Source organism: Oncorhynchus nerka, linkage group LG6 (genome assembly GCF_034236695.1).
Source record: "Oncorhynchus nerka isolate Pitt River linkage group LG6, Oner_Uvic_2.0, whole genome shotgun sequence".
Lineage (NCBI taxonomy): Eukaryota > Metazoa > Chordata > Actinopteri > Salmoniformes > Salmonidae > Oncorhynchus > Oncorhynchus nerka.
This window is the reverse complement of record NC_088401.1, coordinates 27,782,152-27,809,546: the sequence shown is the minus strand read 5'-3', so window position 1 is coordinate 27,809,546 and position 27,395 is coordinate 27,782,152. Positions and strand designations below refer to the sequence as shown.

Below are 27,395 nucleotides of genomic sequence, written 5' to 3'. Positions count from 1 at the left end.
CTTACATTAGTACCCCAGGTCATCTTAAGTTTCATTACATACAGTCGAGAAGAACTACTGAATATAAGATCAGCGTCAACTCACCATCAGTACGACCAAGAATATGTTTTCCGCGACGCGGATCCGGTGTTCTGCCTTACAAACAGGACAACGGAATGGATCGCATGCAGCGACCCAAGGAAACGACTCCGAAAAAGAGGGAAACGAGGCGGTGTTCTGGTCAGACTCCGAAAAAGGGCACATCGCGCACCACTCCCCAGCATTCTTCTTGCCAATGTCCAGTCTCTTGACAACAAGGTTGACGAAATCCGAGCAAGGGTAGCATTCCAGAGGGACATCAGAGACTGCAACGTTCTCTGCTTCACAGAAACATGGCTTACTGGGAAGACGCTATCCGATGCGGTGCAGCCAAAGGGTTTCTCCACGCATCGCGCCGACAGAAACAAACATCTTTCTGGTAAGAAGAGTGGCGGGGGCGTATGCCTCATGACTAACGAGACATGGTGTGATGAAGGAAACATACAGGAACTCAAATCCTTCTGTTCACCTGATTTAGAATTCCTCACAATCAAATGTAGACCGCATTATCTTCCAAGAGAATTCTCTTTGATTATAATCACAGCCGTATATATCCCCCCCCAAGCAGACACATCGATGGCTCTGAACTAACTTTATTTAACTCTTTGCAAACTGGAAACCATTTATCTGGAGGCTGCATTCATTGTAGCTGGGGATTTTAACAAAGCTAATCTGAAAACAAGACTCCCTAAATTTTATCAGCATATCGATTGCGCAACCAGGGGTGGTAAAACCTTGGATCATTGTTACTCTAACTTCCGCGACGCATATAAGGCCCTGCCCCGCCCCCCTTTCGGAAAAGCTGACAACGACTCCATTTTGCTGATCCCTGCCTACAGGCAGAAACTAAAACAAGAGGCTCCCACGCTGAGGTCTGTCCAATGCTGGTCAGACCAAGCTGACTCCACACTCCAAGACTGCTTCCATCACGTGGACTGGGACATGTTTCGTATTGCGTCAGATGGAAATATTGACGAATACGCTGATTCTGTGTGCGAGTTCATTAGAACGTGCGTCGAAGATGTCGTTCCCATAGCAACGATAAAAACATTCCCAAACCAGAAACCGTGGATTGATGGCAGCATTCGCGTGAAACTGAAAGCGCGAACCACTGCTTTTAATCAGGGCAGGGTGTCTGGTAACATGTCCGAATATAAACAATGCAGCTATTCGTAAGTCGCTCTGGATAAGAGCGTCTGCTAAATGACTTAAATGTAAATGTAAATGTATTCCCTCCGCAAGGCTATTAAACAAGCTAAGCGTCAGTACAGAGACAAAGTGGAATCTCAATTCAATGGCTCAGACACAAGAGGCATGTGGCAGGGTCTACAGTCAATCACGGACTACAAGAAGAAACCCAGCCCAGTCACGGACCAGGATGTCTTGCTCCCAGGCAGACTAAATAACTTTTTTGCCCGCTTTGAGGACAATACAGTGCCACTGACACGGCCTGCAACGAAAACATGCGGTCTCTCCTTCACTGCAGCCGAGGTGAGTAAGACATTTAAACGTGTTAACCCTCGCAAGGCTGCAGGCCCAGACGGCATCCCCAGCCGCGCCCTCAGAGCATGCGCAGACCAGCTGGCCGGTGTGTTTACGGACATATTCAATCAATCCCTATACCAGTCTGCTGTTCCCACATGCTTCAAGAGGGCCACCATTGTTCCTGTTCCCAAGAAAGCTAAGGTAACTGAGCTAAACGACTACCGCCCCGTAGCACTCACTTCCGTCATCATGAAGTGCTTTGAGAGACTAGTCAAGGACCATATCACCTCCACCCTACCTGACACCCTAGACCCACTCCAATTTGCTTACCGCCCAAATAGGTCCACAGACGATGCAATCTCAACCACACTGCACACTGCCCTAACCCACCTGGACAAGAGGAATACCTATGTGAGAATGCTGTTCATCGACTACAGCTCGGCATTCAACACCATAGTACCCTCCAAGCTCGTCATCAAGCTCGAGACCCTGGGTCTCGACCCCGCCCTGTGCAACTGGGTACTGGACTTCCTGACGGGCCGCCCCCAGGTGGTGAGGGTAGGCAACAACATCTCCTCCACGCTGATCCTCAACACGGGGGCCCCACAAGGGTGCGTTCTGAGCCCTCTCCTGTACTCCCTGTTCACCCACGACTGCGTGGCCACGCACGCCTCCAACTCAATCATCAAGTTTGCGGATGACACAACAGTGGTAGGCTTGATTACCAACAACGACGAGACGGCCTACAGGGAGGAGGTGAGGGCCCTCGGAGTGTGGTGTCAGGAAAATAACCTCACACTCAACGTCAACAAAACTAAGGAGATGATTGTGGACTTCAGGAAACAGCAGAGGGAACACCCCCCTATCCACATCGATGGATCAGTAGTGGAGAGGGTAGCAAGTTTTAAGTTCCTCGGCATACACATCACAGACAAACTGAATTGGTCCACTCACACTGACAGCGTCGTGAAGAAGGCGCAGCAGCGCCTCTTCAACCTCAGGAGGCTGAAGAAATTCGGCTTGTCACCAAAAGCACTCACAAACTTCTACAGATGCACAATCGAGAGCATCCTGGCGGGCTGTATCACCGCCTGGTCCGGCAACTGCTCCGCCCTCAACCGTAAGGCTCTCCAGAGGGTAGTGAGGTCTGCACAACGCATCACCGGGGGCAAACTACCTGCCCTCCAGGACACCTACACCACCCGATGTTACAGGAAGGCCATAAAGATCATCAAGGACATCAACCACCCGAACCACTGCCTGTTCACCCCGCTATCATCCAGAAGGCGAGGTCAGTACAGGTGCATCAAAGCTGGGACTGAGTGACTGAAAAACAGCTTCTATCTCAAGGCTATCAGACTGTTAAACAGCCACCATTGAGTGGCTGCTGCCAACACACTGTCATTGACACTGACCCAACTCCAGCCACTTTAATAATGGGAATTGATGGGAAATGATGTAAATATATCACTAGCCACTTTAAACAATGCTACCTTATATAATGTTACTTACCCTACATTATTCATCTCATATGCATACGTATATACTGTACTCTAGATCATCGACTGCATCCTTATGTCACTAGCCACTTTAACTATGCCACTTTGATTACTTTGTCTACATACTCATCTCATATGTATATACTGTACTCGATACCATCTACTGTATGCTGCTCTGTACCATCACTCATTCATATATCCTTATGTACATATTCCTTATCCCCTTACACTGTGTATAAGACAGTAGTTTTGGAATTGTTAGTTAGATTACTTGTTGGTTATCACTGCATTGTTGGAACTAGAAGCACAAGCATTTCGCTACACTCGCATTAACATCTGCTAACCATGTGTATGTGACAAATAAAATTTGATTTTGATTTGATTTGTCGCAGATGTCCTAATTTTGAAGAGGTCTTCTCGGAAAAATCAACTGTCCAGACCGAATGGTTGGAGCAACAAACTAATGCCACCAATATCGAAAGGGGAGACTCGCGAGCAACAAAGGTGTTGGTTGTTTTGCTCTATGATGCACACAAGCTTACGGGGATCGTCTGACGGGGATCGTCTGAAGGTAACCCAGGAAGGGTCTGACCAAATGGCACAACATGCATAGGGGGTAAAAAGGGTGGATACTGTGACCAAATGGCACAACATGCATAGGGGGTAAAAAGGGTGGATACGGTGACCAAATGGCACAACATGCATAGGGGGTAAAAAGGGTGGATACGGTGACCAAATGGCACAACATGCATAGGGGGTAAAAAGGGTGGATACGGTGACCAAATGGCACAACATGCATAGGGGGTAAAAAGGGTGGATACGGTGACCAAATGGCACAACATGCATAGGGGGTAAAAAGGGTGGATACGGTGACCAAATGGCACAACATGCATAGGGGTAAAAAGGGTGGATACGGTGACCAAATGGCACAACATGCATAGGGGGTAAAAGGGTGGATACGGTGACCAAATGGCACAACATGCATAGGGGTAAAAAGGGTGGATACGGTGACCAAATGGCACAACATGCATAGGGGGTAAAAGGGTGGATACGGTGACCAAATGGCACAACATGCATAGGGGGTAAAAAAGGGTGGATACGGTGACCAAATGGCACAACATGCATAGGGGGTAAAAAAGGGTGGATACGGTGACCAAATGGCACAACATGCATAGGGGGTAAAAAAGGGTGGATACGGTGACCAAATGGCACAACATGCATAGGGGGTAAAAAAGGGTGGATACGGTGACCAAATGTGTGTAAACATTTATTTTTTTAAAGTTTTCTTATTTCTCTCTGTCAGATGTACGACCCTGCCTGACCAAATGGCACAACAGGCATTGGGTCTGGATTAAACTCGCTGTTGGCTGGGCTCCTGCCTGTGACCCCTACAAATGGCACAACATGCACCCCGCTCCTCCGCTCCCTCCACTGGCTTCCAGGGTCGCATCCGCTACAAGAAAAGGCCCTACACCCAAACAAGGAAGCACTCCGATACAGGCTCTGATCAGGCCCTACACCCAAACAAGGGGTTCATCCACCTCTGCTCGCCTCCCTACCACTGAGGAAAATGGCAGTCAAAATGCATGCTCTGGGGTGGAAAAACTCCCTCACGGGTGGACAGCGGAGTCAATCACCACCTTGAGACACCTGAAAATGAATACCTAGGATAGGATAAAAACATTTTTTTTTTATTTAAAGTTTTTTATTTCACCAAGTTGTAAGTCGCTCTGATCAGACTTAAATGTTAAATGTACAGACAGACCCTTCAAAAACACATGCCTTGTGATTTTTTTGGGGGTGGGCTGTCTGTTTTTCCATGTACAGATGTGTATCTATGAGCTATAGCAATAAAGGCCTAATTCAATGTTTCCTCAAATAACTTTTTTTTTTATACATACAGGAGTCCTAAAATTCCAAATCAAATGACTAAATGATGCCTTTCATGACCATCGTAAAACAATTCCATATGTTAACTTAATGCGATTTAAGGCCACGGTATCTTCACAGATGGCAGAAGACAACGAGTTACAACAACAAAGCTCTATCACAACTCTCACCGTGTCTGGCTTTTGCCAACTTTAACAAGCACATCTATCTGTGGTGTGAGACAAACAATAGCGGTTCCGGAAAGGGGAGGACAGATCACTCAAAGACAAACCTATAGCCTGGCTTCTGTATGTTTCTCAGGGCACTGAATGCCCTCTGTGGTGCGAGCCATCACGGATGTCCTAGGAGCCCCGAGAGAGCCCTGTTTCTCAGGGCATTTAGTGTAACCCAGCACATCAGGTGAGCGCTTCCATCTAACGAGTGAGACAAAATGTCCACTCAAGGAGTCCTCTAGGAGACCAGGATCTGGCAGCATGTGTAGAGTCTCTTCGGAAAAACTGAATTCTTCCGGTGAATCTAACACCCGCTCTCTAGAACACTTTCAATATTGCATAGACGGGGGCAGAGGGGGGACAGAAGAGACCAGCTAACTATTTGTCCGGTGTGAGAAAACTAAGGCAGATTGTCTTTCCCATCAATGAAAAACAGTATATCAGAGAGTCGGGACAACATGCCAAGGTCGACCATTTGTTTGTGGACACAGCACATTTGGGGTTTCTGTACAAAAACACCTACTGTGATTTTCCCCATGTAGTCTAGGCATGTCGCCAATATCAAGTGAAAGACTGGACTCTCAAATTCAAGTACAGAATGGACCATATTAGCATTGCAGAAGCTCCATTAGCATATTGGGTTGGGTTAAAACGTCCCACTTTACACAATTGCACCACATTGACATTGTGGGTTGTTCCTTGAAATGAGTGCCTTTTGCGACCCTTTGATATTTTAAGTAGAATTTGTGCACCAGTATTGAATTTTAAAAGCATGTTATATTAAATCAAGTGCCTTTTAATATAAATCAAATGGAGAATTCAACATATCAGATTTTTTAAATGAATAAAGACTTGCTAAATTGCCAAAATGCAGCCTTCTGACATGTCCTTCATTGCACCCTCTGTGACATCTTGGAAGATTTAACCAACGTAATCCCATGGCTAAAATATATTTTTTTTTAGATTCTCACAAATCTCATGGTATCCAATTGGTAGTTACAGTCTTGCTGTAACTCCCTTACGGTGTCAGGAGAGGACAAGGACATCCCTGCCGGCCAAACCCTCCCCTAACCCGGACAGCGCTGGGCCAATTGTGCGACGCCCAATGGGTCCCCCGGTCGCGGCCGGCTGAGAGAGCCTGGACTCGAACCCAGAATCTCTAGTATCTCTCTGTGCCACTCGGGAGGACCTTGAAAATATAAAAAGTTTTATTTTTTAATTAAAAAAAGGAACACATTTTTACTCTCCAATTAATCCTGAAAATTTGCCGGGGAAAAAGCCCTGTTTGTTTGTATGGTCCACCATTCATCACGAGTGTCAGTATAGCATGATTTGGAGTAGGGTAAGGGTGTTTTCCTATGCATCATCAGACCAGCTTCCCTGTTCTGTGTTAACTTCTAACCCCTTTTCCCCTTCCCCCCCTTCAAAGCTTCATCCTTGCCAAAACTGTCCTCTCCGCGTAACAAACCATCTTCAATTAGATCCAATCATATTTTCCTGCAATCTACTGTTTCCCATGGCTCTACAAACACCAGTGGGACATTCCCATCTTCAGGAGACAGAAATCAAAATGCCGTTCCTCAAAGCTAAGCCATAGTCAGTGTTTTCCCTAGGTCTTTGTATCAGGCGGGGCACAAATATCTCGGAAGCGTCACCAAAAAGGTAGACCGCTAAAGACTATTAGCTGAGGCTATGCTCCATATACAGTAGGTGCCACTCAGAAATGACCACCTGCGTATTTACTGATTAGCTGTGAGAGTGGCAGATGTCTATAACCAGCCTGAGATTACACTCTGGATGGCAGTGCTTCATTTCAAAGTCCCTAAAACCTAAAATAGTATTTTAACAAATTCAGGAAATGGAAAAAGTCCTGACTTTTCAAAAATGTTTCTTGTTTTCCTACCTTGTAAGGACATTCTTGACCTGATAATGTAGGCACACACACACACCAACACATCCATCATCCTTTCCAACCCCACCCTATGTGCAGTTGCTTACATAGAGAAAGGCACGCATGACAGAGAAAGGACACACTGACAAGCATTGGGATTAGCAGGAAACACCGGCCCCCCCAGCCACGTACATACGCTCATCTGTGGAAGTTCATATCCTGTTTGGATGAAATCCATCTCCGCCCAGCACACAGCAGCATGAAGGAGGTCAGAGTCAGCACTGCAGCACACACACAGGCAGCAGGGGTTTTTCTGCATAGGAAAGTCTTGGGCGGGCCACTTTCAGGGCCGCATACGTTTATTTATTATCTGTATCATTTTGGGGATGGAAAAACATTCAATATAAGACGTCTACAACCAGATATCAAGTATGTAGAAAATATAATGGCCCTATATCTTAAAAAAAAAAAATAAGATCATCTTTGAGAACGCACAATCACCAAAATAAAATCTAGTCAGCCAGGTCGCTGTAAATGAGAATGTGTTCTCAATCAACTTACCTGGTAAAATAAGGTTCAAATAAATAAAACAATTCCAGAAGTTAAGCATTCAGGAATATTGATTTTGTTATGTTTGAGTCACTCAGATAGCATAAACACTGGCAAAATGAGTAGAATTGAAGTAGATTACCTTTAAAACTGAAAGATGTATTCTCAGACACATGACATGATATGTAGAATTGTGTGTAGAAACAGCAGGTAGCCTAGCAGTTAGGAGCTTTGGGGCCAGTAACCAAACGGTCGCTGGTTCGCATTTCCGAGCCGACCAGGTGAAAAAAAAAATCTCGATGTGCCCTTGAGCAAGGCAATTAATTCCTCCTGTAAGTCGCTCTGGATAAGTGCATCTGCTAAATTACTAAAAAGTCATTTAAATCAGCTACACCGTGTCACTGCGGTCAACAGGGGGGCCGCAAAAATGTTCGGTCAGTGACAATGCCATTGACCCCCACTACCTATAACCCATTTTAATCCAGTTTTTATTTTTATTTTTTTTAACACACACACAGCTGTGCTCATACCAAGTAGCACAGACGCGTCACATGCATGCAGTCCTATAATCTCAAAACAATCGACTGTCGAGAGCCGTGTATTATAGAGATGTGGTGTGGCAGATTCTCGGTGCAGGGAATAACTCAGTGTTGTGAGCAGCACTGACTTCAATTAGCTGTCTGGCAGGCCCAAGTGCATCCGTGCCACAGAGGAACCTCGTGAAACGAGGTGATTTACAGTAAGTAGTGTGAACGACCGTGGCAGCCAAGTGAGTGGCGTTCTGTTTGATGCTTTCACATGCACTGTTTGACATACAGAGTGTACAAAACATTAGGAACACCTTCTTAATGTTGAGTTGCACCCCACCTTTTGCCCTCAGAACAGCCTCAATTTGTCAGGGCATGGACTCTACAAGGTGTCGAAAGAGTTACACAGGGATGCTGGCCCATGTTGACTCCAATGTTTCCCACAGTTGTGTTAAATTGGCAGAATGTCCAGTGGGTGGTGGACCATTCTTGATACACACAGGAAACTGTTAAGCATGAAAAACCCAGCAGTGTTGCAGTTCTAGACACACCTGGAACCTACTACCATACCCCGTTCAAAGGCACTTAAATATTGTACTTGCCCATCCACACTGAATGGCACACATACACAATCCATGTCTCAATTGTCAAGGATTAAAAATCCTTCTTTAACCGGTTTCCTCCCCTTCATCTACACTGATTTGAAGTGGATTGAACAGGTGACAATAAGTGATCATAGCTTTCACCTGGATTCACTTGGTCAGTCTGTCATGGAAATCGCTGTTCCTAATGTTTTGTACACCGTGTAGACAGAGCTCTGCGAAGTCTGATACCATCGCTAGCTGGGCTTCTCCCTTTACGAAAATATTCAAACATGCTCATCTTTACTGTGCATGAATAAACATGCGTGCGCACACACACTTTCCTATTAACACAGGGTATGACGGAGTGATGTTCTCTCTGTGTGAAGCCCGCTCTGACGCTGGGACAGACAAAACACTCCCTGTTCACTGCTTCTCACACAGTACAAGGTGACACCAGTCTATTCTCTCCTCAGCCTCAGATACTAGGGCTGGGAATTAACAAAAGGACCTCACGACACGATATTATCGCGATACTTAGGTGCCGATACGATATGTATTGTGATTCTCACGTATAAGTATATGTATTGCTATTCTCACGTATAAGTATATGTATTGCTATTCTCACGTATAAGTATATGTATTGCTATTCTCACGTATAAGTATATGTATTGCTATTCTCACGTATAAGTATATGTATTGCGATTCTCACGTATAAGTATATGTATTGCTATTCTCACGTATAAGTATATATATTGCTATTCTCACGTATAAGTATATGTATTGCTATTCTCACGTATAAGTATATGTATTTCTATTCTCACGTATAAGTATATGTATTGCTATTCTCACGTATAAGTATATGCTATTCTCACGTATATAAGTATATGTATTGCTATTCGTATAAGTATATGTACTGATTCCCACGTATAAGTATATGTATTGCGATTCTCACGTATAAGTATATGTACTGCGATTCCCACGTATAATATAGCTATTCTCACGTATGTATTGCGATTCTCACGTATAAGTATATGTATTGCGATTCTCACGTATAAGTATATGTACTGCGATTCCCACGTATAAGTATATGTATTGCTATTCTCACGTATAAGTATATGTATTGCTATTCTCACGTATAAGTATATGTATTGCTATTCTCACGTATAAGTATATGTATTGCTATTCTCACGTATAAGTATATGTATTGCTATTCGATACTGTGATTTTATTGCGATTCAATGTTCCAAACATATTGCTCAACATGCTGCATGCTCTGCCTGCTGCAGAGGGCCAAGAGAGAGCCATGATGAAAACTAGTTTTGGAGAACAAGCTATGATGTTAAAATACTGGAGTTTTGGTGCAGGTACAGCCAACTAGCGCAAAAATCATATTGCGATAGTCAAAACGATACACTATAAATTGCAAAAAAAAAGAATCCTGATATGCAACTATCGATTCCCCCCCTCCAACCCCCCATCACTACTAGATACTGCAGGGAAACCCTGTTTATCAACGGCAACGGTGAGAGCATTGACAGGGTTATAACACAATCAACCATCCCTACATACAGCGTAAGGAAACATGCATAGCCATGTACACAGCGGGAAGACCAAGAGTCGATGAATGTTAATAGCTAAAGACTTAGCAACACACACGTAACTGTATAGCCTCAAATTATGTTCTAAACATCACATTTCCCCCCCACAGAAGCATATTCTTTGACTGCTACATTAAAGGCTATGCGATCATACAAATTGCATCTTTAACTCAGGATGCGCTGCATTAGGCCTACTGATTGCTAGATGTAGATGCCAGAAAGCAACCACGGGGAGGGAGGGAGAAGGTGCCCACACAGACACCAGTCAGCGGACACTCCCTATTCCTTAACCATGGGCTAACCTTCCAGACGCCAGGCCTGGCCACACCACGCCCAGGAGGATCACTGTCATCAGCCCCATCCACCACCACATTCTGGCTCACCACCACCCATAGCTTGGTATCTAAAAGGAATGACTGAGGGAATTATGACAAGAATTAGATGACCTCCTCTGCGGGGAGATCAAGTGAAATAAGCAATTTGTAACGTTTTGAAAACAACCCACTCAGAGCACCAACATCCCTACACTATTGTCCATTTCCTGATAGTGAATTCTCAGAATCTATGTAAGCTAACACACACACTTCAGCTTTTAAAAAGAGCTTGCAATGTGTCGCAGTCTTTCCTCCTCATTTCCCATTCACCACCAGAACGTAAGCTGGGCTATTCTCCAGTCTGCCCGCGAGCTGGGAGTGAACTCGGCGCTAGTTTTTATAATGATCCATCTCTGAACAGGACAAGAGAGCGATAAAAACAGCCACAGCTTGTGGATCCTAGCACTAACTTGATTATTACCACAGAGATTGGACATCAATTCACAGCGACTGGTCAGGGATGTCATTCTAGTTGTCTACACATCATTCCTAGCTTTCAATATACCAAAGAGAGCAGTGGAGGCTCCTCAGAGTAGCAGGGAGAGAACCACACTCAGTGAATTTAATAAAAATAGTGTAACGTTTAAAAAGTTAACCTTTTTAGATGAAACTATACTAAATATATTCACGTCACCAAATAATTGATTGAAACTCACTGTTTTGCAATTAAGGTCTACACTAGCCTCAACAGCACGCTGTTGGGTAGCACCATGGTTCAGCCAGAGGACAGCTGGTTTCCATCCTCCTCTTGATACATCGACTTCAAAACAAGACCTAGGAGGCTCATGGGTCTCACCCCCTTCCATAGACAAACAGTAATTATGACAACTTCCTGAAGACATCCTCCAACCTATCAGAGCTCTTGCAGCATGAACTGACGCTGTCCACCTAATCAAAGGATTAGATAATTAATCTTGTACTGAAAGCATAGGCTACAGCTAGCTAGCACTGCAGTGCATCAAATGTGGTGAGTAGTTGACTCAAACAGAGAGAAAGACAATATTTAACAGTTTTGAAAAAATGTATTTCTTTAAAAATTGAGAAGCAAGAGAGAGCAAGAGATTTTTTATAAATATTTAAAAAATCCCCCACGTTCCCTTAGCTAGAGAATGCAGCTAGCTAGTTTAGCCTACTCAAACAGAGAGGGATGCTATGTTAGCTAGCTGGCTATGGCTATCCAACACTGAAACTCTTCCAAGTCAAGGTAAGCCTTTGGTTTTATAAATGTATTGCCACTGGGGCCCGCCGGTGTAACTGCGAAACTGCTTTCTGACTGTACTACATGATTGTAGCAGGTTTACTTACGCATTCTAGTAGCTATGTTATGATGTTAACTAATATGGTGACAACGATGTAGGCTGTGTGTAGCAGTTATGATATGAAGGTCTGTCTTGGAAAGATTTTTTCACCTGGTCACAGACAGCTGATGTGTTGTGCACTGAAGTCCACAAGCAAAGGGAAAAGGTGAGAGGAGAGCTCATACATGAGAGAAGGAATTCTACAACGAGCAAAATTATCATGCTGTTTGTATGTGGCTGCTATGAAAGTGAACTGTGTTCGATCAGGGGAGTATTCATTCTGCCAATTCTGTTGAAAACCTTTTAAACTGGAGCAAACGAAACGGGTATTAACATACCTGAATATGTCCAATAGAAACTCTTGTTTGCACTAAGGATTACACCCTAGATCAGCTAGATGCAGGCAAGAATGTGCAAGGCGGTTTTGAATGTGTCAACTTGATTACTCAAATTTCTCTCTCAACTTGTGCAACTACATTGTAAACTTTTATTCATGGGCTAGGTTGTAGCTACGTCATGATGGGTATAGGGAAAATTTGAGTATCATTAGTATGCCCCTCCAAAAATAATAGTCCCCCCTCATCTTAAATGTTACCGACCGCCACAGAGAGACTAGGCTAATTATGACTAGCTATTAATCTAGTTCATTAGCAAGATAAATAAAATAGTATTACTTAGGGCCTGGACAATATCAGCATCACCATATGTTTTTCATGGCAAAAATGAAAACACAAAGCAGAGTAAAAACTATTTGGGCCTATAAAAACCTGCTGTATGTAAAATTGTGTGTGCTATAGCTGGAAAAATAAATGTGACTCTGGATGACAACATTAGTTTCCAACATTAGGGCTGTTTTCCTAAAGCACTTTCCTTGTCACGATACTAACGAGTATCACTATACTGGTATCGTTCAGAGAAGGGCATGTTATACTAACCATTCATAGCTATACATATGCTCGTTTACAAACTCTTAACACCTCAACCACCATGACCCCTAATGCCCTCATCTAACAACCCAGATATTGCCATGGTTGCCAGACAACCCAGACATTGCCATAGTATTTACACAATGAAGGGGGGTCAAAAGTGCAACGGGTGGTCTGTTGTCTGTTAAGTCTTGTTTGCTTTTTTTCCATTTCAGAGTGGCAGGCTGTGCTTAGCAACTCAGTCAAACCAGTGCAGTGAATGAGTATTTTCTCTCTGGTGAACATATTCAACAAATATCACGCTCTCTTTGCCTCTGCCGGTTCATGACTGTCAGGGATGGCTGGGATCGCTGTCATGGAGACACGAACGGAGTGGAGTTTTGGTGACATAGATGTCAGCTCTGTGCCATCTGTGAGTATTGACTCATGTCCATGACTGTTCATGTGTTTTTTCTTTGTCTCTATTTCTCGGTCAACCTCAGTCTTCCACCGACTCGCTCATGCACCATCACGCTTTCCCTCACCTCCTACACTTCTCTCCATCTATTTCTTGTTATTTACCTCTCACTCTATTGAGATCTACATTTTTGAGAATTGTTAAATCAGAGACTTCAGATTTACTGAAGGTAACCTTACCTTAATCATTGGGACATTTCAGACATAGAGGAAAGGTGTCTTCTCTATTCTCTTTCTCTCTTACCATGAAAGAAAGCAACCAGTCAACCACAATTCCAACAAGACTTGACCTGAAGGCTATGACTAAATGGTTGCATCATTTCCACACTCCCAAGCATGTAGGGTTTGGCACATTGGTGAGCTGCAATTTGTCCTTGGTCCCTTTGTTTGAGCCAAGTCCTTAATGACTTAATTGGATGAGCGGGCGGATTTACCTCCTCCAAATGGCAGTGGTCTGGCCTGTGGCCTCAGGCACACAGTTTGGAATAACAGGGTGAGGCAAAGGGGCAACAGTGAGATGATCAAATCAGGGTGAGACTGCACTCGCAGCCATAAAGTAGAGAGCGTGAGAGGGTGTGAGTGAGAGAGAAAGAGCAACACACAGAGAGTGATGGAGCATCAATAATTTATACAAACACACAGTCAGTCACACATTTAAATCAATAAAAGGCACCTTAGTCACTGCAGAAAGAGGCCATACACATGGTATATGTACGTGCGTGTGTGTATGAGAGACTCCGGATCTGACCTGAGAGATGTGGTTAATGGAGGACTCCATTCGGCGCAGCTGCGAGGCCTGGATGTCCAGCAGCTGCAGCACGTTGTTGGCTAAGGCATTGATCTGGTAGGCCACGCTGGCCAGAGACTGGGTGGTGTAGGCTTTGGTCTCCTCCAGAGCTTTTCTCTTGTCCGTGGCCTGGAGAGAGCGAGACGAACAACGTTAGAGTCAGGTCGACATTTGACAAAAAGGCTTATTCCCCAGAACCCTGGTGCAGTCCGACTGTCTTAGACGCATTAGAAGATTCAGAAAAACATCAAAGGGATTCATTGAATTGACATCCATTTTTAAGCTGATTGGGGTGTGTGAACATTTGGCACGTTTGGCCACCTTAGCTTCCTTATCATGCCGGTGACTCTTTCAAGCTCACTTGAATGAAATCTTGGGGCAAAACACGTTTGATCTTTGTTGCATGCCCTACACTGCTCAATCATAAATCAAAGTCCAAAGAGCACAGCCTGGGGGTAAACACTGGGCTTTGATACACAGGCTGCAATATGAGGCGGGGGCGGGGAGAAAGAAATAGGAGTTCAAACCCTGACAGAGTGAAAACTAGGAGAGAAAAAGGTGGAAGTACACCATTTATCAGAATGCTTTGACCCAAAGTGACTTAGTCATGCATGCATACATTTGACGTATGGGTGGCCCCGGGAAGCGAACCCACAATTTTGTAAAAAAAAAAAATACAAATGTTTTAAAGTTAAATAAATAATTCACCTTATACAGGTAAGTCAATTAAGAATAAATTATTATTTACAATGACGACCTGTCATGGCGCTTGTAACCTGCCATGCTCTACCAACTGAGTCACACAGTATAAATAGCATCGAGACAGAAAACACAACGAAGGTGAGGCATTTTAAAGTTTAAGTTGTGTGTCTGATATTCATTTGTCTGGGCATAAGATCAGCTTTGTATCACAGCCAGTTTGACTAAAGCCTGGTTGCACCCGCTGGTTTCAACCAGAGAAGAAGTGACAGTGGAATGACTCAAACTGCTTGTTTTGAAGAGAATCAAAGTAACATATGTGTCGCATGATCACAGCCTCTAGGAATAAAGGGAGATTCTTCCACAGAGCAGTGACAGAGCCAGAGGCCATCTGGAGAGTACACTCAAGCACAAAGCACACACACACACAATCCCAGGAACACTTTCAATAATATAATTCAATACTTCCATCAGCATACACAGCTAAACACAAAGCGAATGTTGGCTGAAGAGCTTCAACCTGAAGAAAGTGGGATACCTAGTCAGTTGCACAACTAAATGCCTTCAACTGAAATGTGTCTTCCGCATTTAACCCCCCCCCCCCGAAACATGCACACACATCGTTTACTACATAAACGCTAGCGGGAATGCATATGACAGCATTCCTGAACTGATGCTCTAGGGGGAGTGAAAATGGATCACTTCACGTATAGGCCATTTTTGACTGCACTTAGCTACTACTTCAATGTACAATTAATTTGTCATTTATACAGCAGTACTCCCAAAGTTTTGAACTCCCAGTCAAACCCATTCAATTCTTTCCCATGTCAAAAGGAGAAATGCCCTGAAGTAGATTCAAATCCCCCCAAAAATGACTGGTTCTACATCTCTATACTGACAGTACTGCTAAACTTAGCTCAATCCATTGCATTCGAGTGTTTATGGAGCAAAATTGAAGATAAGTCTCAGTGTCACTCAGATACAACAGCTCAACGCAGAAGTGATGGCATTACACATGCAAAATCCATAAACCCTTACAGTCTTCTGTCTGTGTTTTTAGTGCTCCACCATTCCTGTGATAAACTGGGTATGCAGATAGCTGCGCTGGGCCTCTTATGAAATCAGCAAATATGCTGTTTAAAAAAACTTTTTATTTTTTTTAAAGGAATCCGATAGCATTTCAGGGAAATTACATTTTATGTAGAGAGCTAGCATTGTGTGTTACATGCCAAAGAGGTTACAAACTAGATCCTCCGTATCCCATAAAAAAGGTATACGGTGGACCGTAACATGAAAGTAAAGAGACCTGGTTTCCACAAGAAGGTTCTGTAGACATGTCGTGGGGTGGTTGACCAAGTGGATTGTTTTACGATTTGCTGTGTGAAAAGGGATGCTCTACAGGGATTGGGCCATGTGAAAAATAAGGTGAAAAAATAAGAAAAAATTTGGGCTAAAATGACCCAATCTCTGCCTGTAGAGGAGACTGTAGTGTGGGGTCTGGTTAGCCAGTGAGCCACGAAGGCATTGTGGGTGTTGATAAGGCAAATAACTGAACCGCAAGTGCACATTTCTTACAACTGCATCTTCAGATATCCATCTCTGTATAACAATTTTCTTAAACTAAACACTTCTCAGTCACCCTTGTTCATGGGCATTCAACTCAGGTGCTAACTTGGAGAGAATGACCAAATTTACATGCACACATTATTCCGGATAGTAGCTCATATCCCGCTTAAGGTCTAATTCGGGATAAGCTGTTTACATGCACCTTTGATATCCCGCTCATGAGTATCCCTGTAGCCATGAATAAACAGAATATTCCTCATTTAAGTTTATAGGTTTAATGGAATAGTAACTGAACTCTGGACATTGACTATAGGCCTATAACCTCACATGTAGTGTAATATATTAACTCCTGCAGAATTATGCATTTCTTGCAGTGAAATTATACAACAAATGTTAATTGTGTCTCGGGAAGAGTAGTGGAGAAATGTTCTCTTACTTTAAGCATCTCTTGAGATAATGTGAATCTAATGTGTATATCTTTGACACTTAAGCAAGCAGACCACATAACAAAATATGCACCCAAGACGAACTGAAGTCTTATCAGAAATGTGTTCGGTTGTTTTCAACTCCTTAAGACCGGTCAAATTGATGCACAGTCCCAATCTGTCAACTATTTGGAGACATTGTTTTCCTTTAGGGACCCTTGAGAAAATGCAGACAACTTAACCTGTGTTAGCTAGATTAATACATTCATTTTAAAGCAATGTAAGACGTTATTCTGGTGGGCACTGCTTTCGTCTTCTGGGGCAACAAGTTGTGAAGAGAAGCTGCATGTATCTAACTATAGGTTGACAAAACAAATGGCCTACCAAATGTTGGAAATTATAATATGTCCTACCAAATGTTGGAAATTATAATATGTCCTACCAAATGTTGGAAACTATAATATGGCCTACCAAATGTTGGAAACTATAATATGGCCTACCAAATGTTGGAAACTATAATATGGCCTACCAAATGTTGGAAATTATAATATGGCCTACCAAATGTTGGAAATTATAATATGGCCTACCAAATGTTGGAAATTATAATATGGCCTACCAAATGTTGGAAATTATAATATGGCCTACCAAATGTTGGAAATTATAATATGGCCTACCAAATGTTGGAAATTGTAAGAAGACACTTGTCTAAATTAGGGGTGAAAGTAGCCAGTAGTAAATTAATTATAGTATACTAAATTATTATGGATGGAACTGTGCAGGTAGCCTACTTTTTGAAGTGATTTGTTTGACAATCAGATGAAAACATTACATAACACACCTGAGGCGTTTTTATCTCAGAGCTGCCAACTCGACATACTGACCACACCACTCGCATTGTAAAATGAATTTACACATAGGTTAGTCAAATCATTGCTCACGTGCATCTGCATAGCCAGGCGCTAAAATAGAACTTGGTCTTATTTGTGACGCTTGAAGCACTGCAAATCATGCCTCTCCCATCTCCTCATTGGTGTTTAGGAGCATATACCCACGTGGGTGATTGAAAGATGAGCTGAGGTCCACACTCCAGTCCAGTTGGTGGTGGTAATGCACCTTAAAGTTGGTTGCCAATCGCCATATAAAGTTCAAATAAGAAGAAGCCTGAAGGAGGAGAGATTACTTAAAACAAACTCGGTTTACCATTTTATCTGTGGATTCATTTTCGGAGTAGAGGACCTTGTGCATTTCAGGTCACACCACTCCATCTCGCAAACACACGGTCAGCAGCATCTCCATTTGCCAACTTGAGCCGACTCCGAGCTGGGGTCGTTAATTTCACGTCAGGCCCTTAGCCTGTGCTGCAATAAGGCAGAGTTAACCGTTTGAGAGAGTGGTGGATGTGCTGCTAAAAAAGCTAATCCGGGGGACGCAGGCAAACAAATCACTGTTCATGATTCCACTCGTTTGCAACGAGGCCGGCGAGATTACAACTCAGTCAGACCAAGAATAACCGCTCTGAGCTTTGATCAACGCTGGGAGCAATATTTAGAAGTTTTAGACACAATTGATTTTCTTTGTGTACAAAATATATATTGGAATTAAACTCTTTTTCAAATTATAAAAAAATTACAGAGGTCCGGACCTCTGCCCACGTGTGTAATTACGGCCCTGTTACCTAAACTGGAATGTAGACGACAATTTCATGGATGGCATTAAAAAATAGTTTTTACCAAAATGCACCACACCTTTTAAAAAACAACATACTAAGATAAGGAAAGCAAACTACAGTGATCATAAAGTCAAAGCCTACAGCTCTGGAACAGTGCAGTAGGGAGTGGAAGTCCACCAGCGTGTTTGGCTGGTTTCCTCTGGTAAGTGAGGGATCAGCAATAGAAGGTTACGAGACAAGGGTGGGAATTGGGCCTGGTTCAATAACATCTAAAATGCATCCTTTCACCACAATCCAGTAAAGCCAGATAAATGACTCACATCAAGGAAGAGAAAAGGCCTTTTCCAAAGTATTTACATTCAAACAGGGCGTCGGGCGGGCTGCTTAGCTGATGGGGCCAACTGCTGCTCGGAGGCACCATGAACAGGATGGAAAGGCCCAGACTCCCTCCCTGGGGGAAGAGACTTCCAGGATCAGGACAAACTGTGTGGCCCCCTACACCCAAGAGCTCTGTTATGGGTGGAAGCTACATTTACATTTTAGTAATTTAGCAGACGCTCTTATCCAGAGCGACTTACAGTTTGTGCATTCATCTTAAGATAGCTAGTTGAGACAACCGCATACCAGTCATAGTTAGCACATTTTTCCTCAAAGCTACAACTGGACAACAGAGGGGTAAGACTGAGGGCATGGAGTATCTTAGACCTGGGTTTTTTTTAATAAGAGGTGGTGACGGCGCACCCTATCAACTTATATCACTCTTACCAAACCCAAGCCATTTTCCTTTTGAGCGACAAAGTCTGACCTCTTGTAGCACAAGCTTCTGAAGAGGTCAAATAACAGGGATAACACTTCTAGCGTTGCTATGCGGGAACAAGTCAGAACATTCTCCTCTGAAACAAGACAAGACAGCGACAGGCAGTGTAGCTCCCGGGAAATGTTCCGCTCCCCTCTACAGCCGACAGTCAGATTTGCTTTAGCACATCCTCATATCCTGGAGGGAGATGTGCCTGGAAAATGGCATAGCACTGTAAAAACAAATCTACAAAAATAAATACTACCATGGAAGTGTTGAAATGTTCTGGTATGACATGCCTCATGTATGAAAATAGTGTAGAATTGACTTAATTGTCCTCAATTTCCCCCCTCCTCCTCTCTGCACACGACCAAGTTACACACAATGCTGACGATGTATGAAATAGGTAACATTGCATGCACTGCAGCCTAATCATTGCACGCATTGCAGCAATCTGTTGCATGTTGAATAGGGACACACGTTTGAGACATAGGGGTAAGCAACAATCCATAAAAAAACAAAAGAAAAAACAGCCATGCCAAGAAAGTAGATGCCACCAGGGATGAGCGTTTTACCCATTCGGATAAAACATTTTTTTAAAGTTGAAAACATTATACCGTGCAGTTATACACCTCCTCAGATGGACTCACTACAAGGACTGCTCTGGCAAGGTCAGGGGCAAGGTCATGCAGAGGCAAGGTCATAGGCCTCACTACAAGGACTGCTTTGCGGGATGTATTGACAGCTGAATGAGATAGAAAGCTTTGGCTGAGACAAGAGAGAACTTGGGCAGCAGAGGAGAAGTGATTTGTAGGCTGTATTGATGTGGATGGACTTGCCCAGAGGTCCAGGATGTAATAGAAGAGAATTACTACAGTGATGCCGGTAATCTGGCTGCAAGGCTACGTAGGGCCCAAACCTAACATCCAGGAACATGCGTTTTAGCCTCAGCCATCTTCCATAGTTTTTGTTCTTTAGGCAAAGACCACAAAGCAACATCCAAGACTACACTAACCTTAAAAGGCAGCAAGCCTAGTAGTTAGAGCGTTGGGCCAGTAAGCAAAAGGTTGCCAGATTGAATCCCTGAGCTGACAAGGTAAAAAAAAAAAATGTTGTTCTGCCCCTGAACAAGACAGTTAATCCACTGTTCCTAGGCCGTCATTGTAAATAAGAATATGTTCTTAACTGACTTGCCTGGTTAAATACAGGTTTTAAAAAACAATTCAATTAAACCTAACGCCGCAGGCGTAAAAGAAACACCTGAGTGTAGTTTCTTTCTTTCTGGTCGTTCTCTTCTGCACTGTTAACTCCTCCACATTTACTGGATTGGTTTAAAATGAAGTGTCGCCTTGTTGACATCCAAAAGAGGAAGTCCCGCTCCAGGTTTCTTTCCATTTCCCCTGAAAAACAGATGCATCCGTTTTTTGGGGGGTAACCCCACTCAGGGTGAGGCTACACCAACGACACGAGCAAACTGCCAGGGCATTAATCTATAATCCAGAAACAATGGCTGACCCTGATAAATGTCTCTGTCTGGCTTGCCTGAGATTAGATAAGATACCCAATGAGGAAGGGAACTAAAAAAGGTGAGCTATAAATAGTACTTTCAATCCATATCAAAATAAACCAGCACCCATAAAATATACGGGCTCTTCAAACAAGACCGTAATAGTCTACAACATTCGTATCTATGTGTATTGCATCATCAGAGGGTGAGGGAAAATACAACCACACCCAGAGGGGCAGAAATATGCACAAGGAAAGCTGTGAAAAACAGAACCCCAACGCATCTGGGAGTGAGACAGTTCAACAGATAAGTGCAAGAGAAGTTACAATATCTACAATTAAATAAACTTCCGTAGAGTTGCAACTTTAAATCTGCGTTTTAAGTCGTTGCCACTTTCTGAACTCAGCAGCAGGATAAGTCCATTATTCATTTTCTTATTCACTGGGGCAGATGGGGGGCAGACTGAAGAGCTAAAAAGGTCTTCCTGACCTTGAGAAACTGTCGTTGTGCAATTAAAAATTATATCAGTATATCAGGAAAGGGACACAAAGGGGAACCTTGTAGAGGGAATCTAATTTTTTTAAAGTGTCCTTTTGGAAATAATTCAACAGTAATACAGAAAACTGCCAATTCAAACAACAGTTACTAAAATGGCTTTTTACAGTTTGGGGAAGGCCCTTTCCTGTTTCAGCATGACAATGCCCCTGTGCCTGAAGCGAGGTCCATACAGAAATGGTTTGTCGAGATCGGTGTAGAAGAACTTGACTGGCCTGCACAGAGCCCTGACCTCAACCTTGAACACCTTTGGGATGAATTGGAAAGCCGACAGCAAGCCAGATCTAATCGTCCAACATCAGTGCCTGACCTCTAATGCTTGTGTCTGAATAGAAGGAAGTCCCAACATCTAGGAAGGCTTTTCTGGTGGAAAGCCTTCCCAGAAGAGTAGAGGCTGTAATAGCAAGAAAAAGGGGACCAACTCCATATTAATGCCCATGATTTTGAAATGACGTGTCCACACACTTTGTCATAAAATACAGTACCAGTGAAAAGTTGACACACCTACTCATTCAAGGGTTTCTTTATTTTTACTATTTTCGACATTGTAGAATATTGAAGACATCAGAACTATGAAATAACATGTAGAATCATATAGTAATCAACAACAAAAAAGTGTTAAGCAATCAAAATATATTTTGAGGTTGAGGTCGGCTGATTGTGGAATCCAGGTCATCTGATGCAGCACTCCATCACTCTCCTTCTTGGTCAAATAGCCCTTACACAGCCTGGAGGTGTTTTGGGTCATTGTCCTGTTGAAAAACAAATGATAGTCCCACTAAGCACAAACCAGATGGGATGGTGTATTGCTGCAGAATGCTGTGGTAGCCATGCTGGTTAAGTGTGCCTGAATTTTAAACAAAATCACAGACAGTGTCAGAAGCTAAGCACCCCCACACCACCTCCTCCATGCTTCATGGTGGGAACCAAACATGTGGAGATCATCATCTGTGTCACAAAGACATGGCGGTTGGAACCAAACATCTCAAATGTGGACTCCAGACAAAGGATAGATTTCCACCCATCTAATGTCCATTGCTCGTGTTTCTTGGCCCAATCAAGTCTCTTCTTCTTATTGGTGTCCTTTAGTAGTGGTTTCTTTGCAGCAATTCGACCATGAAGGCCTGAACAGTTGATGTTGAGATGTATCTGTTACTTGAAAGCTGTGAAGCATTTATTTGGGCTGCAAACTAAGGTGCAGTTAACTATAATGAACTTAACCTCCTCAGCAGAGGTAACTCTGGGTGTTCCTTTCCTGTGGTCATCATGAAAGCCAGTTTCATCATGGCACTTGATGGTTTTTGCGACTGCAAATTTTCCAGATTGACTGACTTTCATGTTAAAAAGTAGATGGACGGTCATTTCTCTTTACTTACTTGAGCTGTTCTTGCCATAATATGGATATGGAGTTTTACCAAATACAGCTATCTTCTGTATACCACAACACAACAACTGATTGGCTCAAATGCATTAAGGTGTAAAGAAATTCCACAAATTAACTTTTAACAAGGCACACCTGTTAATTGAAATGCATTCCAGGTAACTACCACATGAAGCTGGTTGAGAGAATGCCAAGAGTGTGCAAAGCTGTCATCAAAGCAAAGGGTGGCTACTTTGACCAATCTCAAATATATTTAGATTTGCTTAACACTTTTTTGGTTACTACATGATTCTATATGTGTTATTTCATCATGTTGATGTCTTCACTATTATTCTACAATGTCGAGAATGGTAAAAATAAATAAAAACCCTTGAATGAGTTGGTGTGTCCAAACTTTTGACATGTACTGTATGTATGTATGTATGTATGTATGTATGTATATTTGAAGTCGGAAGTCTACATACACTTAGGTTGGAGTCATTCAAATTCATTTTTTAACCACTCCACACATTTCTTGTTAACAAACTATAGTTTGGCAAGTCTGTTAGGACATCTACTTTGTCCATGACACAAGCAATTTTTCCAACAATTTTTACAGACAGATTATTTCACCGTACAATTCCAGTGGGTCAGAAGTTTACATACACTAATGATGTCATGGCTTTAGAAGCTTCTGATAGGCTAATTGACATCATTTGAGTCAATTGGAGGTGCACCTGTGGATGCATTTCAAGTCCTACCATGAAACTCAGTGCCTCTTTGCTTAACATCATGGGAAAATCAAAAGAAATCAGCCAAAATAATTGTAGACCTCCACAAGTCTGGTTCATCCTTGGGAGCAATTTCCAAAACACCTGAAGGTACCACGTTCATCTGTACAAACAATATACGCAAGTATAAACATCATGGGACCACGCAGCCATTATACCGTTCAGGAAGGAGATGCGTTCTGTCTCCTAGAGATGAACGTACTTTGGTGCGAAAAGTTCAAATCAATCACAAAACAACAGCAAAGGACCTTGTGAAGCTGCTGGAGGAAACAGGTGCAGTATCTAAAGCATCCAAATAGATGCAAAAGCATCTATATCCACAGTAAAACGAGTCCTACATCGACATAACCTGAAAGGCCGCTCAGCAAGGAAGAAGCCACTGCTTCAAAACTGCCATAAAAAAAGCCAGACTACTGTTTGCAACTGCACATGGGGACAAAGTTCATACTTTCTGGAGAAATGTCCTCTGGTCTGAAGAAACAAAAATAGAACTGTTTGGCCATTAATACCATCATTATGTTTGGAGAAAAAGAGGGAGGCTTGCAAGCCGAAGAACACCATCCCAACCATGAAGCACGGGGGTGGCAGCATCATGTTGTGGGGGTGCTTTGCTGCAGGAGGGACTGGTGCACTTCACAAAATAGATGGCATCATGAGGAACAAAAATTATGTGGATGTATTGAAGCAACATCTCAAGACATCAGTCAGGAAGTTAAAGCTTGGTCGCAAATGGGTCTTCTAAATGGACAATGACCCCAAGCAAACTTCCAAAGTAGTGGCAAAATGGCTTAAGGACAACAAAGTCAAGGTATTGGAGTGGCCATCACAAAGTCCTGACCTCAATCCTATAGAAAATTTGTGGGCAGAACTGAAAAAGCGTGTGCGAGCAAGGAGGCCTACAAACCTGACTCTGTTACACCAGCTCGGTCAGGAGGAATGGGCCAAAATTCACCCAGTTATTGTGGTAAGCTTGTGGAAGGCTACCTGAAACGTTTGACCCAAGTTAAACAATTTAAAGACAATGCTACAAAATACTAATTGAGTGTATGTAAACTTCTGACCCACTGGGAATGTGATGAAAGAAATAAAAGCTGATATAAATCACTCAATCTACTATTATTCTGACATTTCACATTCTTAAAATAAAGTGGTGATCCTAACTGACCTAAAACAGGGAAATTTTACGAAGATTAAATGTCAGGAATTGTGAAAACCTGAGTTTAAATGTATTTGGCTAAGGTATATGTAAACTTCCGACTTCAACTGTATGTATGTATACATGCATGCATGCATGCATGCATGCATATATATATATATATATATATAAAATGTTGTGTATTTTTTGCTCAGAAAAGGGGGGAGGGGTAGAAAAATCATCACTGTGGGAACCCTGTTCTAGTGTTTTAAGGGTTCTCCTTGAAATGTTTACTGGGAAACTACAACATAAACAAGACCACTTAAAAGTGCCTTCAGAAGGCATTCATACCCTTTGACTTATTATACAATTTGCTGTGTTACAGCTGGAATTCAATATGCATATATATTTTGGGGATTCTCACCCATCTACACACAATACCCCGCAATGACAAAGTGAAAATATGTTTAGATGTTTTTACACATTTATTGAGAATGAAATACAGAAATTTCATTTACATAAGTATCCGCACCCCTAAATCAATAGGATTATGGCTGTGAGCCTTTCTGGGTAAACCTTTAAGAGCTTTGCTCACCTGGATTGTACAATATTTGCCCATTATTCTTTTTAAAAAGTATTCAAGCTCTGTCAAGTTGGTTGTTGATCATTGCTAGACAATCATTTTCGGGTCTTGCCATATATTTTCAAGCATATTTAAGTCAAAACAATAATTTGGCCACATTCACAGTCTTCTTGGTAGCAACTCTAGCGTACATTTGGCCGTGTGTTTTAGGTTACTTTCCTGTTGAAAGGTGAATTGTTCTCCCAGTGTCTGGTAGAAAGTGGACTGAACCAGGTTTTCCTCCATTCAGTTTATTTCTTATCCTGAAAAACTACTCAGTCTAACAATTACAAGCATACCCGTAGCATGATGCAACCACCACTATGCTGAAAAAAATATGCAGAGTAATAATCAGTAATGTGTTATATAGGATTTGCCCCAAATGTAACACTTTGTATTCCGGACCAAAAAAAGGTTATTTGCTTTGCCACATTTTTAGCAGTATTTTCAGGATGCATGTTTTGGAATATTTTTTATTCTGTACAAGCTTTCTTCTTTTCACTCTGTCAATTAGGTTAGCATTGTGGAGTAACTACAATGTTTTTCTCCTATCACAGCCATTCAACTCTAACTGTTTAAAATCACCATTGGCCTCATTATGAAATCCCTGAGCGGTTTCCTTCCTCTCCGGCAACTGAGTTAGGAAGGATGCCTGTATCTTTGTAGTGACTGTGTGCATTGATACACCATCCAATGTGTAATGAATAACTTCACCATGCTCCAAGGAATATTCAATGTCTGCTTTACCCCCACCCCCACCTACCAATAGGTTCCCTTCTTTGCGAGAAATTGGAAAACCTCCCTGATCTTTGTGGTTGACTCTGTGTTTGAAATGCACTGCTCGACTGAGGGACCTGACAGATAATTGTATGTGTGGGGTACAGAGGTGAGGCAGTCATTCAAAAATCATGTTAAACACTATTATTGATCATAAAGTAAGTCAATGCAACTTAGTGTCTTGTTATGCACATATTTACTCCTGAACTTATTTACGCTTTGAAATAATAAAAGGGGACATTTCATCTTCACACGTTTTATTACATTTGCAAAAATGTCTAAAAACATTATTCCACTTTGACATTAATGGTGTATTATGTGTGGGCCAGTGACAAAAAAAAAATCTAATTGAATCCATTTTAAAATTCAGGCTGTAACAACAAAATGTGGAACAATTCAAGGGATGTGAATACTTTTTGAAGGCGCTGTATCTACTATCTGCACACATCCGGGGCCTTCATATTCTGCTTTCATTTTCAGGTAAGTCTATCAATAATTGTGGCATATAGTGTTGAAAGCAGGGGGCAGACCCTACAAGGATTCATCTGCGTTAGTTTAGTGAGTTATGCCCTCGTGCTAATCTTAATGTGACGTTAATAGGATGGGGATACAATGCTATGTAAATTGGATTAAATGTAATTGTCAACTGAAACTATTGTTGTGGCGTTTGAAAATGACAATATCCAGATCACAGAGAGCAATAGGGAGACAACGTCTCAGAGCCGGATTACAGCATTTGGGGCCCCGACCTCAGCCCCCCCCCCCCCAAAAAAGTGTTTTCCCCCATAGTGCTGAAAGAAAAATGTGCAGTTTTATAATGCTATTTTACACATTTTGTTATGAGGCTAAGAGAACATTTAGCAGTTTTAAAGCTAATATCCTGAAATTCTACACTTTTTGCCATGGGGCAGCAATTTTTGTTCACATTTTGCCTGGCTAAAAGAGGGGGGAGTTGTGTGGGCCCCCTGGAGGTCGGGGGCCCCAGGGCACGTGCCCTGCGTGCCCATTTGGTAATCTGGCTGGGCTAAGAGCCGCTAGGCTTTCAATACTGAGAGAAAAACCAGGCCACTCCGACAGTGAGAGAAAGAAAGATAGGAGGAGAAAGAGGACTCTGTAATCCTTAGAGACAGAGCTGTGTGAAAACGACACATGTATCACCTTCAGGCCAGCCTGGCTCTTTACCATGGAAAAGTCATGTCTGCTAGGTTTCACTTTCAGCATGGGTACACAGAGGTCATGTGACCAGGACAAAAGGACGGCAAGTAAACGTGATCTTGAGTGCTTGACTCATATTGTAATTTAGTGCATTGGCCTGCATAGCTGTACAATGTTTCCCTCC

General features: G+C 42.6%; 1 protein-coding gene across 17 annotated transcripts in view; it reads right to left on the bottom strand.

Moving 5' to 3' along the window:
* Nucleotides 1–27,395, bottom strand: part of abi1a (abl-interactor 1a) — a 71,772-nt gene that overhangs the window by 40,260 nt on the left and 4,117 nt on the right. For all 17 annotated transcript variants that reach the window (XM_029661218.2, XM_029661215.2, XM_029661220.2 and 14 more), the window contains exon 2: nt 14,116–14,283. In XM_029661218.2, the coding sequence (XP_029517078.1) occupies nt 14,116–14,283 (168 nt within the window). The remainder of the gene's footprint in view (nt 1–14,115; nt 14,284–27,395) is intronic.